General features: G+C 35.7%; 2 protein-coding genes across 2 annotated transcripts; one reads left to right on the top strand and one right to left on the bottom strand.

Annotated features, from left to right (window-relative positions):
• The first annotated feature begins 1,477 nt into the window (after positions 1-1,477).
• LOC104240439 (RNA-binding KH domain-containing protein RCF3-like) lies at positions 1,478-6,917 on the top strand. Its single transcript, XM_009795283.2, has 9 exons — positions 1,478-1,608; positions 2,587-3,272; positions 3,720-4,142; positions 4,334-4,588; positions 4,842-5,180; positions 5,431-5,498; positions 5,634-5,745; positions 6,140-6,297; positions 6,495-6,917. The coding sequence occupies exons 2-8, from the start codon at positions 2,589-2,591 to the stop codon at positions 6,281-6,283; spliced, it is 2,025 nt and encodes a 674-aa protein (XP_009793585.1). The 5' UTR covers positions 1,478-1,608; positions 2,587-2,588; the 3' UTR covers positions 6,284-6,297; positions 6,495-6,917.
• Positions 6,918-8,033: 1,116 nt separating this feature from the next.
• LOC104240438 (amino acid permease 6-like) lies at positions 8,034-13,212 on the bottom strand. Its single transcript, XM_009795282.2, has 7 exons — positions 12,975-13,212; positions 12,657-12,890; positions 12,219-12,312; positions 11,818-12,032; positions 11,396-11,541; positions 8,677-8,904; positions 8,034-8,571 (listed from the first exon to the last, which is right to left on the bottom strand). The coding sequence occupies exons 1-7, from the start codon at positions 13,075-13,077 to the stop codon at positions 8,146-8,148; spliced, it is 1,446 nt and encodes a 481-aa protein (XP_009793584.1). The 5' UTR covers positions 13,078-13,212; the 3' UTR covers positions 8,034-8,145.
• Between the last annotated feature and the right edge of the window lie 1,170 nt (positions 13,213-14,382).

Below are 14,382 nucleotides of genomic sequence, written 5' to 3'. Positions count from 1 at the left end.
TTCATCCTCTGGTCCTTCACCTGACCATCCAGCTCTGTCCATTTTCTGAAGCCATTCTAGCTAGATGTTTGATCAAAAAGGGAAACAAAGTTGTTGTACAATGCCTGATCAAATGGTCCAACTTAGATGTTTCATATGCCACTTGGGAATTAGCCTCTGCACTACGAGCTTGATTTCCAGCTTTCACCCATGAGGACAATGGTGATCTTCATCAGAGGGGTATTGATATACATATCATACCAGTAGCAGACGTGAAAGCTGAGTAGGACAACAACAACTATTTCAGCAAGTCTTGCATTTCAAATTCAAACTCTAATTGTATAAGTAATAATTTGTAATAGCAGGGAACACACTTTTCGAGCTAATACAAATCATTTCCCTCACTTTCTGAATTATTTCTTCTCTTTTCTTCTTCCATTTATCTCTTCTTCTCTTTTAGTTATTGTTTCATTGCTGTGATCGATACCATATTGGTATCAAAACATTTGAGCATAGCAACTAAAATTACGGGTCATCCTATTGTTCTTTACATTTGGAAAATTCGCCCATTGTTCAACAATCTACATGGTTCATTAAAAGAACAAAAATAAATGCTTTTATCATCAACTTTCATAGTTTTTGCTCGTTTCTTCTCGTTATTTTATTCCTGATCCCTTTTTCGAGTTTCTTTCCATCTTGAGGATTTTTTCTCATTCTAACCAAGATTATCGCCATATAATATAGCGCCAATGGGTTGCACTTGCCATACGAAGAAGACGGCCACTATAAGAAATGAAGGCGATGCATGCTTGCTGAAAAGATATGTTATCAAGCCTTACAATTGAAACTACAACGAGCAAAGTTAAATGATACTTGGACCTAAATAAAAAAAGAAGCTAAATGATGCAATATTTTATTCAATTGATGGCAAATTTTGCACGTGAAAATTAATAATTTTGACTCATTTTTTCTTCAAATGCATTGAACATACCCAATTTGCCGCTTCATTACTTAAAGGGGTATTAGACTCACTTCAAACAGAATCATAGGGGTAAAAATTTGTTTGTAAAATTTAGATATGCAATTGTTTTTCAAGAAAACTTTAAGGGATAAATATGTATTTTTTTTATTTACTAAGTATTATATCTATTATTGGTTTGATTTAACTTTTTTTAATTTAATATCGAAGCAAATATAATATTTATAAACTCAAATATCAAAATTAAATTGAACCGCTAAGATTTATTTTCTGTTTTAACATTAATACTAGAATTATTTGACCCTTAGTTAAACGTTTGGCTCTTAGAAAATGAAGAAACTTTTGATAGAAACACGCCACGTAAAATAGTTTGCCAATGAGTTATGATTAAACAAAAAAAAAAGTCATTAGTAGACACCTCTTTTATCTTTTATTTTTTCGAATAAAAATGCAAAAGAGCAAAAGAAGCAATAAATTTGAACCAAATGCAAACGAATAAATTCATTCCATATGCAAAATTGTACATACTACAAAAGTGAAACCTCAGTTCTAAACTTCAGCACCGCCCTCCCTAAATTTATCTTCACCGTCACAACGTCGCCGGCGGAACCCTAGAAACGGTCCGAACGTTTTCTCCGACGAGTTAATTGGTAAAAAATGCTGAATCTCTCAATTCTCTTTCACTCTATCGTTTTAACAGTTTATGTCAATTTCGTACTCTCAGTTTCACTGTGGCCAAGTCTAACTGTTGAAATATCGGTCCTCCCAAAATTAAAGTTCATAATTGTTGGCTGCTGTATAACTATAGAGCATTAAATAATTTTTAACAAAATTCTTCTTTTTAATTTTATATGCTTCAGCTGAAATTTCTTTTCTTGGTTTTGTGCTTTTGCAAGCCTAGTGTTAGCTTCCTATTACATATAGAGTACTTACGAAGTGCATCACTGCTTCGTAATGTAATTAAAAAAAAAAATAAAGAAAAGAAGAAGGTATTAAGTAATGGCCCGAAAAATATGATAGGGTCTTAAGGGTTTGGGCGATAAGGTATTAGAATTTACTGCCTACATTGGTGGAGAGTAGTTTAAATGCAAAATGCTCAGACTGAAAAATGTCAAAGCAATGAACCATTTTTCTTAACTTCAAGGCTCCGGTATAAAGATAACTTTTCTTGGAAAATTATTTAAAAATATGCGATTCATATTTGCAAAAACAACATTTCCTTATTTTTTCTGATATTTCTACAATGGAGTAGTTCAATGAATTAGAACAAATCAACTGGTTGATGTCTATATCTTTTAGACTTTAGTTAATGGACTCTTAAATCATAATTCAAATATGTGCGGCTGCTCACCACTAGGGTTCGCGCTTGGTACTTTCGTTTCTCTTATTCAGGTAGCTGTTTGAAATTAATGTGTCTTACTGATCATATAAGAGAATAACATGTACGAGGTTCGAAAATCACTACCAATGTGGCTCTGTGGAGTTTGATTATGTTTGCATTCATGGATTGGATTCAGGCCTTATCAAATTGAGTCTACTAGTTGGCAATATTCCTAACCTAGCTCATACATCCTCTGTACTCTTATCATTCTTTCCTGAAGTTAGCGTCTGTTACAAAAAATATGCAGATATGTCAATGAAGTTGACACCTTCCAAGCGGCCGCATGTTTGGAGCCTTGCAGAAACAAATGGCCGAGGGAAGTGGCAGAAATCAGCATCTTTTAGTTCCCAGAAATCACCTCCGAAAGTTCGTATACTATGCCCTGCTTCTAAGATAGATTCCTTTATCGGAGAGGATAGTAGCATAATTTCTCAGATACGAGAGGATACTGGTGCAGAGATTCGAGTTGAGGATAGTGTTGTTGGTTGTGATGAGAGGGTGATAGTTATTGTAGGTTCAGGAAAAGAAGATGAAGTGGGAACCGAACAGCTCCAGGCTGATGTTGAGGGAACTGAAACTAAAGAAAAGGACAGTTGCACTGATGAAAATGGTGATAAGCGTGAGAATAAGGTGTCCCCTCCAGCAGAAAGCTCCAAAACTGAGAAGGAGACAGTATCTATTCAGAAAGCTCTATTCTTGGTATTTGATAGGATGATTGAAGGAGGGGTAGAAATGGATGGAGGAGATGAAGAGGGTGATAATTCTTCCTCATTAATTATAAGATTGCTTATACTCTCCAGTCAAGTGGGATCTTTGTTAGGAAAAGGTGGTGGTGTGATAAAGCAGATGTCTTCTGAAAGTGGGGCACAGATACAGGTTCTTCCCAAGGACAAACGACCTTCATGTGCGTCTTCATCTGATGAATTGGTTCAGGTATATTTGTTGATATTTATTCATTCATTTTGCGTAAGCATTAATATATATGATCTTCTCAGCTTAGTCATTAACTATCGTCAATGTTATCATCTATACTTCTGAGTTGAATTCGTAATTCAACGCTGTTTTTTTGTGTGCATGCATGTCACAATGTTTTGAAAGGTCTGTGGCTTAATATTGATATAACAGTAGTTTCTATGTTAGAGGTGCTCTGATGAGCTTTGGTGTCAAAGAATGGCCCCTGTATCTATACAATTCGAATTGAATACTCTTCATGCTTGTTGAGTTCATGGTGAATACTGCTTCATCACTATCTCATTCCTGCCTCACGCTTCATAGAGTTGATCATGTGAACAGTGTCTGCTGGTTTATGAATTACTCTATTGGTCAAATTTTGTCATATATACCAGAAATCTGAAAAGATTCCTTACTGTTATGTCGCAGATTTCTGGGAAGCGTGAGGCAGTTAAAAAAGCTCTCGAAGTCGTTGCTCGACAATTACTTGAGAATTCCTCTTGGGATCAGGATTTTCTCTCTGCTGATGCTGGTGGTCCATCTTCTCAGTCTACTGGCCATCCTCTGTCTAACCAGGAATTGCATCCACCGTCAGCACGTCCTTACCGTGGGCAGGGGCCTCTGTCCTCTGTTGGATCTCGTGATGGGGAAGTTGGTATACCTGGCCGAATGAACCCTATTCCTGACGCCTTGACTTTCAGATTACTTTGTCCGGATGAAAAAGTTGGAGGTATAATTGGAAAGGGAGGAAGTATAATCAAAGCACTTCAGCATGAGACTGGGTGTCAGATCAAAGTTCTGGATGGTGCAGGGGATTCTGAAGATCGAGTTATTGTCATCTCTGGTCCAGCGGTATGATTTGAATTTCGATATATGTTTGCTTTCTTTTCCTGGATTGTCCTTTAGTTGGGGGGGGGGGGGATTTCGTTCTTTTCGCTAAAGTTGATACTCGTTCTTCTTTTCCTCTTCTAAGTCGTGCTGCTTGGTTGTTCTATAAACTAACCTTTGCAAAATAAAAGGCTAAGGTCATTCTATTTATGCAGCACCCAGATGATAGGATATCTTTGCCACAAGATGCTGTCCTTCGCATTCAATCCCGAATTTTTAGGGCTGCACCTGAGAACAAGGACAATGGCATGGTTGCAAAACTTTTGGTGTTCTCAAATCAAATCGGATGCCTCTTGGGTAAAGGTGGCGGTATAATAGCTGAAATGAGGAAATCAACTGGAGCCTATATTCGTATTGTAGGCAAGGATCAAACCCCAAAGTTTGCGTCAGAAAATGAAGAAGTAGTTCAGGTGTTTTTCTCTTTTTATGATTTGAGTGATGTTACTAAAAATAGAAGTTAGCAATTCTTTTCTGCATCTCGCTGGCTTGCCATTTTGTTACTTTTTAATTTTCTCTTTTTTGGTTTATCGCTGGCTTGACATTTATTACTTTTTAATTCTCTTTTTGGTTTAGTATGATATCTATAGCAACATTTGTTTGGTTTAAGATAAGCCTAATTCCTAGATCTCGACTTGCTTTTTGCTTTTCTTTTTGGTTGCTCAGGTAAATGGAGACTTTGAAAAAGTTTGTGAAGCCCTTCTGCAGATTACCACCAGATTGCAGAATCATTATTTTCGTGATGCATTTCCTTCAAACCCTGGTTTCCTGGACCAAGTAACTCCCTTCCCTTCACATATGGGAAGAAGAGAATTTTCACCTCCAGGCATGTTCTCTAACATTCGTCCATCATTTCACAAGTTTGATGCTGTTGGTGTCCTACCTCCACATGGTGGTTTCCATCCACATGATGATCGTCCTCCCTTTATGCAAAATTTCCATAGGCCAGGCATTCCACCTCATATATCTGATAGAATGTCATCTTCAGCACCATGGGGTTCTCAGGTAGGCATTTGTTTGCAGTTAATTCTAGCATTCGAGTTTCTTGTGACTATTAAAATGGGAGTTGGTTGATTTTTATATCTAGGCTGCTCCACCTAATGTACTTATAACCACGTGCTTGTTGCTTTCACAATGTAATTTAACACGAGCATCAGAATTGTCCTAGAGCACGTCTCTTTTTGGTAGGAAAAAAGTTCTGATCCAATAAATGATAAATATCATAGAAATATTAATTTTCTGAACTGTATTGCAGGGACGGGGTGAAGGTGGGGGCTTCCCAGACTATGTAGGAGGTCCACGAAGTATTGGCGGATTTGGAGGGTCAGTACACTCTTGATCATGACCAAACTCTTTCTGTCGTTGTCCTCCTTTTTTCTTCTTCATGTTCTACTATTTTTGTATTATATACTGATGATATATGTATGTCTTGGTTAAACGTGAATTTCATTAATATAGAGGAAGTCATCCAGCTGTGATCACAAGCACTACAGTGGAAGTAGTTGTACCTCGATCTGTCGTTCCTGCAATCTATGGAGAAGGCGGGGGATGTCTTCGACAAATATGTGAGGTATGATCTCTGGATTCTATAGCATTACACCTTTTCTTCTTCTTTTATATTCTGACTTTTATTTCTGATTGATCTTTACCTAAGGCCATGCCCAATACGAAAGATATATGATCTCCCTCTTTATGCATAAATGTGTATATATGATAGTAAATATTATCTCCCTCTTTTGGTACATATTTCTTCTTCTTGGTTACTGTTAGTTTTCTTTGTTCTTAATGTTCTACTGTTATAGATTTCCGCTTGTCTTTTTCTACATATTTTACTTCCGTGTTTTTCACCAGTTTCTGTTTTTAAATATTAGCATATCAATATACTTGGTCTTATTTATGCGAAGTACGGATTTAGCATTGTATAAAAACATTTTCATTTTTGACACTGACTAATTATTTTCTAGATTTCTGATGCAAAAGTCACCATAAATGATCCCAAGCCTGGAGCAACAGAGACTGTTATCATTATATCTGGGACGCCTGAGCAGACTAATGCTGCTCAAAGTCTCATCCAAGCCTTTGTAATGGTCGAGACTGAAGCTGCTTGATTAGTGGCAGTGAGGTAATTTTGTCGATCTTGTGGACGTCTAATTGAGTGATCTTTGTTTTCAGAAGCTGTGTGAATGCAGGATAGTTAGTTATGCTCCCTGGAGAGCAGTCCGGATGGCGGATGCTCCCTTTTTATACTTTTGTCAATGTGAATTCAAAAAGCGTTGTTAACTTATTCCAGAAGACTTATTGTTATGGTGTTCTGTGCAGTGCTGAAGCTGGAGTTTACGGTGACGGCTACTGGAAGATATGGTTTAGCAGTTTTACAAGCTGCAAACTCTTGACAAAAGAAAAATGGAAAAAAATGCATGTTAGAGTATCAGAAGTATTGCCAGTTGGCTAACAGATTCGGATTCTGTGGTGGTAAAGTTTCACAGAACATATTGATATGTTTTCACTTGAGATGATCATTCTAGGATGGAGAAGGAGGGTTTTTTAACATCTTTGTTTGCAGACTTTTGCAAATTGCCCTGTCTCTTTGTCCTACAAATATGATGGAGCCATTAGTAGTGTGTTGGCCTTGTCTCAATTTGATATCTTGGGGGTTTATTCCTTCACAAAGTGTAGCTTGAAGACTTCAATTTTGGTTTTATCTCAATGCATTAATGAAAACTGAAAGCAGTCTAATGAGAAGATAGATAACAACATTAAGGATAAAGACTAATATTTTTCCTTGGCAGGCCCGCAAAGTAAGAAACATATGTCTAACTTCCTTAATTGTGAAAGATTTATTACCTAATTTCAGTTCAGTTTTTGTTGTTTCTTATGCTGCATTAATACCAGAGACTGAGAGGTCATTCATTGACTTCATAGTATGAGTCTGCTTATTCTTAAAATTAGCTGATGCTTCTGCTCCCTTCTTTTCCATTTCTATCCCGTTTGAGACTGTAAAAACTAAGAATAGAAATGTGCTGCTATATAGCTAGTTTGAGATACCCAACAATACCAGTTGAAATGTGCAAAAATGCGGGGTGGCAATCCTTTTCAGAAGCCTAACTTACATAGAGTTGTCTACTTCATAAGGTATTCCAGGCTATAGGGAAATAAATAAGAGCTGCAGGGGAGGAGAGGAGGGAGTTTCCTCCCATTTCCACATAAATTGAGCTGTGTGCTTCATTACTGTCTCTGTTCCCATCTCTGCCTGCAATTTTCCTGAGACATATGTATGCTTATTAAAAAATAGGTAAAAGATCTGATCTGACATGTAAACAGCTTTTTAATTCCTATTGTTCCAAAACTCAAAGCTTTGTCTGATTCATTTCGACTTGTAAACTGTGTTTCGGGGTGTCCTCGATTTCCATTGACGTACCCATGTTGAACTTGTATGATATGGGTGTGGATGCTTGGTGCGGATTCTTAAAAAACATTCAAAATTAACAAACTATAAATATTCATATAGGATATCTATGCACAACCCTATTAGCATACGTATCCATAAATGCGTTCATGTAACATAGCTTGTAAAAGCATTATGCAGATCATATATGACTTCTAAAATTTAGTTCCTGATGACCGTACTCCTCTAGGAACAAGCACTGCTTTTTAGACAGCAGTTGCCAGGGTGTTCATAGATTCATTTTGCCTGCTTTATTCAGTGATAAGTCAATATTTTGAGATACAAGCTGCACTAGATGTAGATGGACCCTGCTCTGTTAAGTAACTGGATGGCTTAGATCATTTCTGTAGCGATGAGAATGAGTCAAAAATCAGGTTGCAGGTAGTTTTTGTGCCATATATCGCAATGTAGAGTTTGTGAAAAAGCGTACTGTATAAAATTTGTAAGAATAACATACAGCCAATCAGTTTGGATTACACTTCTTATTGAAAATATTACATATTTAATTGGAACAATTCTGAGAACTTATTGTTGAGTTGAGAAAGGCTTGTAATGCTTGAGAGAAGTGACAAGACCCTGGATAGATCCAGCAGCTGCAACAAGTGATACAACCAGGCAAGTCCAGCTCAAAATTTTCAGCCATACCCATGTGAAAGAATACTTTGGTATCTTTCTCTGGGCAATGTGCATCTCTATTGGGAAGTAGACAGTTAATGGATAGAACGATGCTGCCCCGATCAAACCCAAGAAGTCATTGAAGAAGGGGAATATCATGGCAATCACGGCTGTTACTACAACATATGCTGTTCTCCACACCAACCTGAACAAGTTGACGTTGTAAACGCCACAGCATGGAACTTGCACAGCGTACTCGGAGGTGATGAATTTGCTGTCTGACCATCGCTCGTTGCAACGAGCCTCCACGAACCCATATAAAGGTTGGCAGAAAACCTAAAGTCACGACATATATTGCATTTAATTTGTATTGTTAGATTCGTGTCTCGTGTATTTAAGTAGTGGGAGTAGGTTTTTGAGAATGTTGTATAGAAGTTTCACCTGGTAAGCTCCAACAAGGTGGACGGCAATGCAAACGTTGGCAAAGTCAATTAGCCAAAATGGTTCATAGAAACCAAAACCAGTAAGGAAATTTCCAGGAGCATCATTTCCAAAGGCTGCATAACCAATGGTACCACATAGTATATAGAATAAAGTTGTGGTGGAAACTCCAGCTAATGAGGCTCTCTTCATAACCTTGCTTTCTGGAGGTTGTGACCTCAATGTATCCTGCAATTAATTAAGTAATGGTTTCTAAATAGTATACAACAATATCTGAATAATGTTGAAAGGTTGCCAAATTATTATTGGAACTTAGTAGGTTCAAGCTTCAAGCTTTTGGATTCAGTATACTATATTAAAATTGTGGCCACTTGAGTGTAGGAGTGCGTCATATGCCTATGACAACCTCTTCTAAAACTCTCCATATAGTCAGAATTAGAGAGGTAATTTTGGTCTTTTTCCGCGAAAAAGAAAAAAAAATTTGAAAGAAATAAACCCCTAACAGACAGCCCCCACCGGGCTTGGTTCTGGCCTTATTTCGTAGTGGATTTATGAATTTAAATATTTGTAATACTGAATTCTTTTTTGTAAATTCAACTTGACTTGTACCTGGAAGTCTGGAACAGAGTAAAAGAGAATTCAATTGAAATTCAAGCCTTTTTTTTCTTCTATTTTTCACTTAGATGTTCTAAAACCAGATTGTGATGGCAAGAATTGATATGTTAGAAGTAGAAATATCTATTATTGCCTGTTCCTCTCTTTATCACCCTGTTTCTTTTTTCTTCCTAACTGGTCAGTGGAGTAATTGTTGCTTCGTAATTAATGAAAGTAATATGTAAATATTTATCTAGTAATAATATATCATAGTTGTTATTTCAAGTCAAAACCACAAGAATGTTTAATCATACAAGCTCTAAGTAATCAAGGAAATGTTCAATGCTACTCAGAATCGGTATGTGTAACAATCTAAAAGCTTAACTAGAAAATATTCCAAATTATTTGTCATATATGGTTTTAATATAATGAAGTGAGGAATGTGGACCAGTGGAATTAATTCTGGTTCGTTGTATTACATCATATCATAAGAAAATAAAAGATGTGACAGTAGTAAAAATTTGTCGCAATCATGACCAGTTAATGCACCAAAAAAGGATGGTTGTTATGAAACGATAAGAAGTGTGAGAGAAGGCTTTCACTTCTTTTATGAAAAAGGCCTAAAGAATCAGTGACCCGAAGTCGCGGTCCATCAATTTTCTGGTCCATAAGGAATAATATACTTTCCATATATTATGCTGCACCTAACAGGAAACTTTAGGAGAAAATGAAATAACCTACTAAGTGAAAGTGTGAAACGATATTTAATATTTTTAGCCATACCCATGTGGAAAAGACAAGGCTCGTGAGTTTTGTTGTGGTTCTTAGTTAAAGAAAAAGATAAACAATTCATTGTTTTTAACGCTAATATGGCTAGACCATTTTCAAATGAAGTGGACCACTTATGATTAACATATCTTGATATTTGTGAATCTTAATACTTATAGTTATATATTTTACGATGGCAGAGCCATGTTAGACTAAGGGGCATCAATGGATACCCTTCATCAGAATATTACATTATTAAGTTAGGTCAAAAATTTATTTATAAGAGTACATATAAGTTGAATTCTTTTAGCTTCTTCGTAAATTTACTTTCTTATATTTTGATATTCTTCGTAAAATATGTCTCCGCTACAGTATATATAAATATGACCTGCAACATCATCTCGAGCAATAAGTGTAAACCCTACATTGGATTGGATATTGATAAACATGGACCATCTTAATACCTAATGCTACAAAACCCTACACGTGGCTGGCAAAATATAGTCTGCAGTCTGCACACTGATTACCGAACAGTAGTATAAAATAGATTTGTCGATGTATACACGAGTACATCTAAAGTTAGATATTAGGTACGTCATATAATATTATAATCTAAAGCTTCATTAATGAAGGCACGCATTTCAACTGTGAACCTCAGATTTTTGTTGGGATGAGAATGAATAGATGCATGGTGTTATGTTACGAGTCATTGGGGTGTCAAAATTCAATGCTGCTACTTATTTTTGACCAAAGACTATTATAGAAAAAAAATGAATAATTTAATGGATATAAGCGTATTTTTTGAGTTTTTGTCTATATTTTAAAGTGAAGAGATTAGAAGTTAGAACTAGTGTGTTTTGGTAAGACGGAAAATAAGTTGTTTTTCGGTGCTTGTGGTCACAAAATTTTCTTTAAGAAAAACATTTTCCACCAAATAGGCAAAATGATTGTCACTTTTGGATGAAAATATTCTGTCTCGGTTATTTCAATTCTTATCATCATATCACAACTTTTGTCTATATATATATATATAACTTTTAATGCTTAGAAATTTCATTTTACCGACATCCAAGTTATTAATGTTTATTACTACTAATTTATCCTAATGTTAACATTTTTCACTTTTCGATCTAAACACTCAGAAAATCTTTTTCAAATAACTCATTTATAAAAATTATTTTCTAGCATGCCAAAATAAACGGACCACCCTTATCCTGGTAGTAAGGGTTGGGTGGGGCATGTGCATTTATTACACAAAAAACATGCAGAGTTCACATGCAGACAAAGATCATATAACCCTACGACGTAATAAAATCTTAGAAAAGATCAGAATCAGAATCAATGACAGTGTGCTTGCCTGTATTTCGATGAGAACGGTGGAATAAGCATAAGCAAATGCAATATCTCCTATGGCTTGGAAGCTTTTCCATATTTTCTCTGATCCAGACACATCAACTCCTACTGTCGTCCCTGTTAGGCTTGTCTTTACATGGTGCCCTACCCCTATAAATTATATAAATTTTAATTAACAAATCATATAATTGCAGACAATTAGTGTCTTTATATGGACCCCAAAGTACAAAAATTCAAGGGAGAGAAAAAAAAAGGGCAGGTTGGTGCATGAACTATCTCGTGTTCACGCAGAATCCAGAAAGGGTTGCAGCTTAAGGGGTGTGACAAACTGACATACTGATATAGGCAGTCTATCCTGATGTAAGAATCAGTGGTTGATTCCACGAATAATCTAGAGAAAGAAAAAGAAAAAGAAAAATAGAGTACCAGCAGCTTTGGCAATAGAGAGTCCAAGACCAATAGAAGCGTAAGTAAAAGACATAACAGCAGCAAGAATTGATAGCCATGAGAGCTTGTGGAAATTTGGTATTTGGCTTAGAACTACTTGAATGACTGCAAATATGATCATATATGGGTAGCTCGATATTGAGCAGCTGGCTTCGTGGCCATGTTTGTGAAAACAATTTGATCTCTTTACTGCGCTGAAATTGACACAAAATATATAATTAGAGAAAAATTGAAACTATGAACATCATTAGTAGCATTTAATTGTAATCATGAGAATATATTTAATATAGTACTAATGTCGTTGTCATAAGATCAGATTAGTCAAGGTATTGACAAAAAGGTCATAATATTTTCTTTAAAAATAAGAATTTTGTACTTACACCATACTGATAGATGCTGTAATAGTGTATCCAATGGTAACTCCGACGAGGTTAGCATATTGTGCAAGTCCACACAGTGTTACCTTCACACCTCCTGTTTAAAAAATAAAATAAAGAAAAGGCTAAAATCCCATTAATAATTGAAGTATTTCTTGCGTAAATGCAGTGGATCTTTCAATTGATTTTAATCTTTAGAAAACCCCCATCTTGAAAAATATATGGATTACTCTTCCTTCCAGTTCAAAATTCACAATTTTCTTTCTAACTCAACAACAAAGTAGTTGTATCATAATTTTCCAAGACTAGCAAAGCCTAAATTTTTGTTCTTTTGTCAAAGTTATACAATCTATTCTTAGAGTTTGAGAAAATAATGGAAAAAGAGCAAAGAAAGTACGAATATAACTTCTATATACTGACAGTGTAATATTAATAGAGTACCTAAGTGAGAACGAACAACGTCCATGTAAGTGTAGTTTCTCTTGCCGGAGATGGGGCCGGGAGAACGGTAACAGTCGGCAAGAAGTGTAGAAGTGAAGTATGTAATGAAAGAAAAAGCAAAGAGAACAGCAGGACCAGCCACCCATCCTAACTGAGCTATAGCCCATGCTAAAGAAAGCACTCCTGAACCAATTACAGCAGTGATAATATGTGCACTTGCCGTTAGTAACGTCCCTGAAAAAAATTTAGAAAACACCGCGCACTATTAGAGTTTAAGTTCTATGCAATTGACCTGTAACAATAGGTAACTGTTCGTACCAGTTCTTTTCTCACGCCCATCATCATCAAAGTTTTTTTGAACATCTCCTCTTTCGAGTTCTGTTGATACGTACATAGTGTTCTTCTGAAATTCGGGTGCCATTTTTAGCGCGCGTGTGTGTGTGTTTGTGTTATGGAGTTATATGGTGTATGAATGGTTAAGGAAGATGAAATATATAAGACAAGTGTAAAGAGGGGACAATGATTAAAAATTCAGGGTCAAAGGCCAAAAGTCTTTGGAGCCAAGAATAGTGGGAGGTTTTGAAAAAGCTAAATACTTAGTGATTTTGGGAAATTTTTACCTAAAATACAAGTAGTATCAAATTTGGGTGTAATGATATGAGTTTTAGGTCAAGAATGATGGTGTTTATTTTGCACCCTTCAATGTGCTTATATATTATGTCGATCTCGTATCATTTCCAAGTTCCCCACCACCACCCCACCCCCTCCAATAAGAAAAAGGGTCCCCACAATTTGCCTTTTGCATTTGGTCCTAACCATTGAAAATGAAACATTTGTGCTGTACCATCCATTGAAAACTTTGAACAACATTTTACAAAATAAGAAATGTGTTTAAGTTATATAAATGATAACGAATTTTTATACTATCAGGTCACTTTTATATATTGTAATAAATATTTTATTTTATTTTCGAGATTATAAATCTTACAATTTAAAAAGACTTATCTATGTAGTGTATTTTTTGAATAGTAATATAAATTTTTTTATATTAATAATAGATATAACTTATACTAACATATAATAATAAGAAAGAGGGAGGAGAGATCCTAAGTTTCAGTCTCTTACCTTTTCTCAGTCATTTTGTATTCTTTGATGAATTTGGTCGGTTTCTTTTACAAATTTTGAATTGCCATTACAAAGAGGAAGACATCATATCTTTCCTAGTTAGTTCCTTAGAGACATCATAGTATAGGTTACGTGGCCTTCTAAAATTTCCCTCTCCTAACACTACACCAACTTCTACCACACATTTCATTCGTGATGTTCAATACCTCTCTTTAATTTTAACACTTATATATACGGACAACGTAATTTTATGCAATTAATGCATTTTAACTTATTATAATAGGTAAGTTTTCTTATTTTTTATGTTATTAATCTCACTTATTGTAGATGTAGCTATACACCCGTGTATACCATTGTATTGGAAAAAAACTGAATCTAAATATTGAAGATGACGTGTCATGACACATGGACTGGTCAAAAGGTCAAAACGCAATAAATAGCCAAGAGGCACGGGAGACAACAGATATGAGGAGAAGAAAACAACATAGGTGTAGACCGTTACTCAAATAGGTACGAGTCTCGTACCTATTCGAGTCATTTAAAGACCGAAGATCGGAAGAAGGTGAAGATACGAATCTGATAACGTAAAAGAGTCTAAATA

Source organism: Nicotiana sylvestris, chromosome 4 (assembly GCF_000393655.2).
Source record: "Nicotiana sylvestris chromosome 4, ASM39365v2, whole genome shotgun sequence".
NCBI classification, from domain to species: domain Eukaryota; kingdom Viridiplantae; phylum Streptophyta; class Magnoliopsida; order Solanales; family Solanaceae; genus Nicotiana; species Nicotiana sylvestris.
Note: the sequence above shows the minus strand (reverse complement) of the source record. Positions and strands in the feature narration are given on the sequence as shown.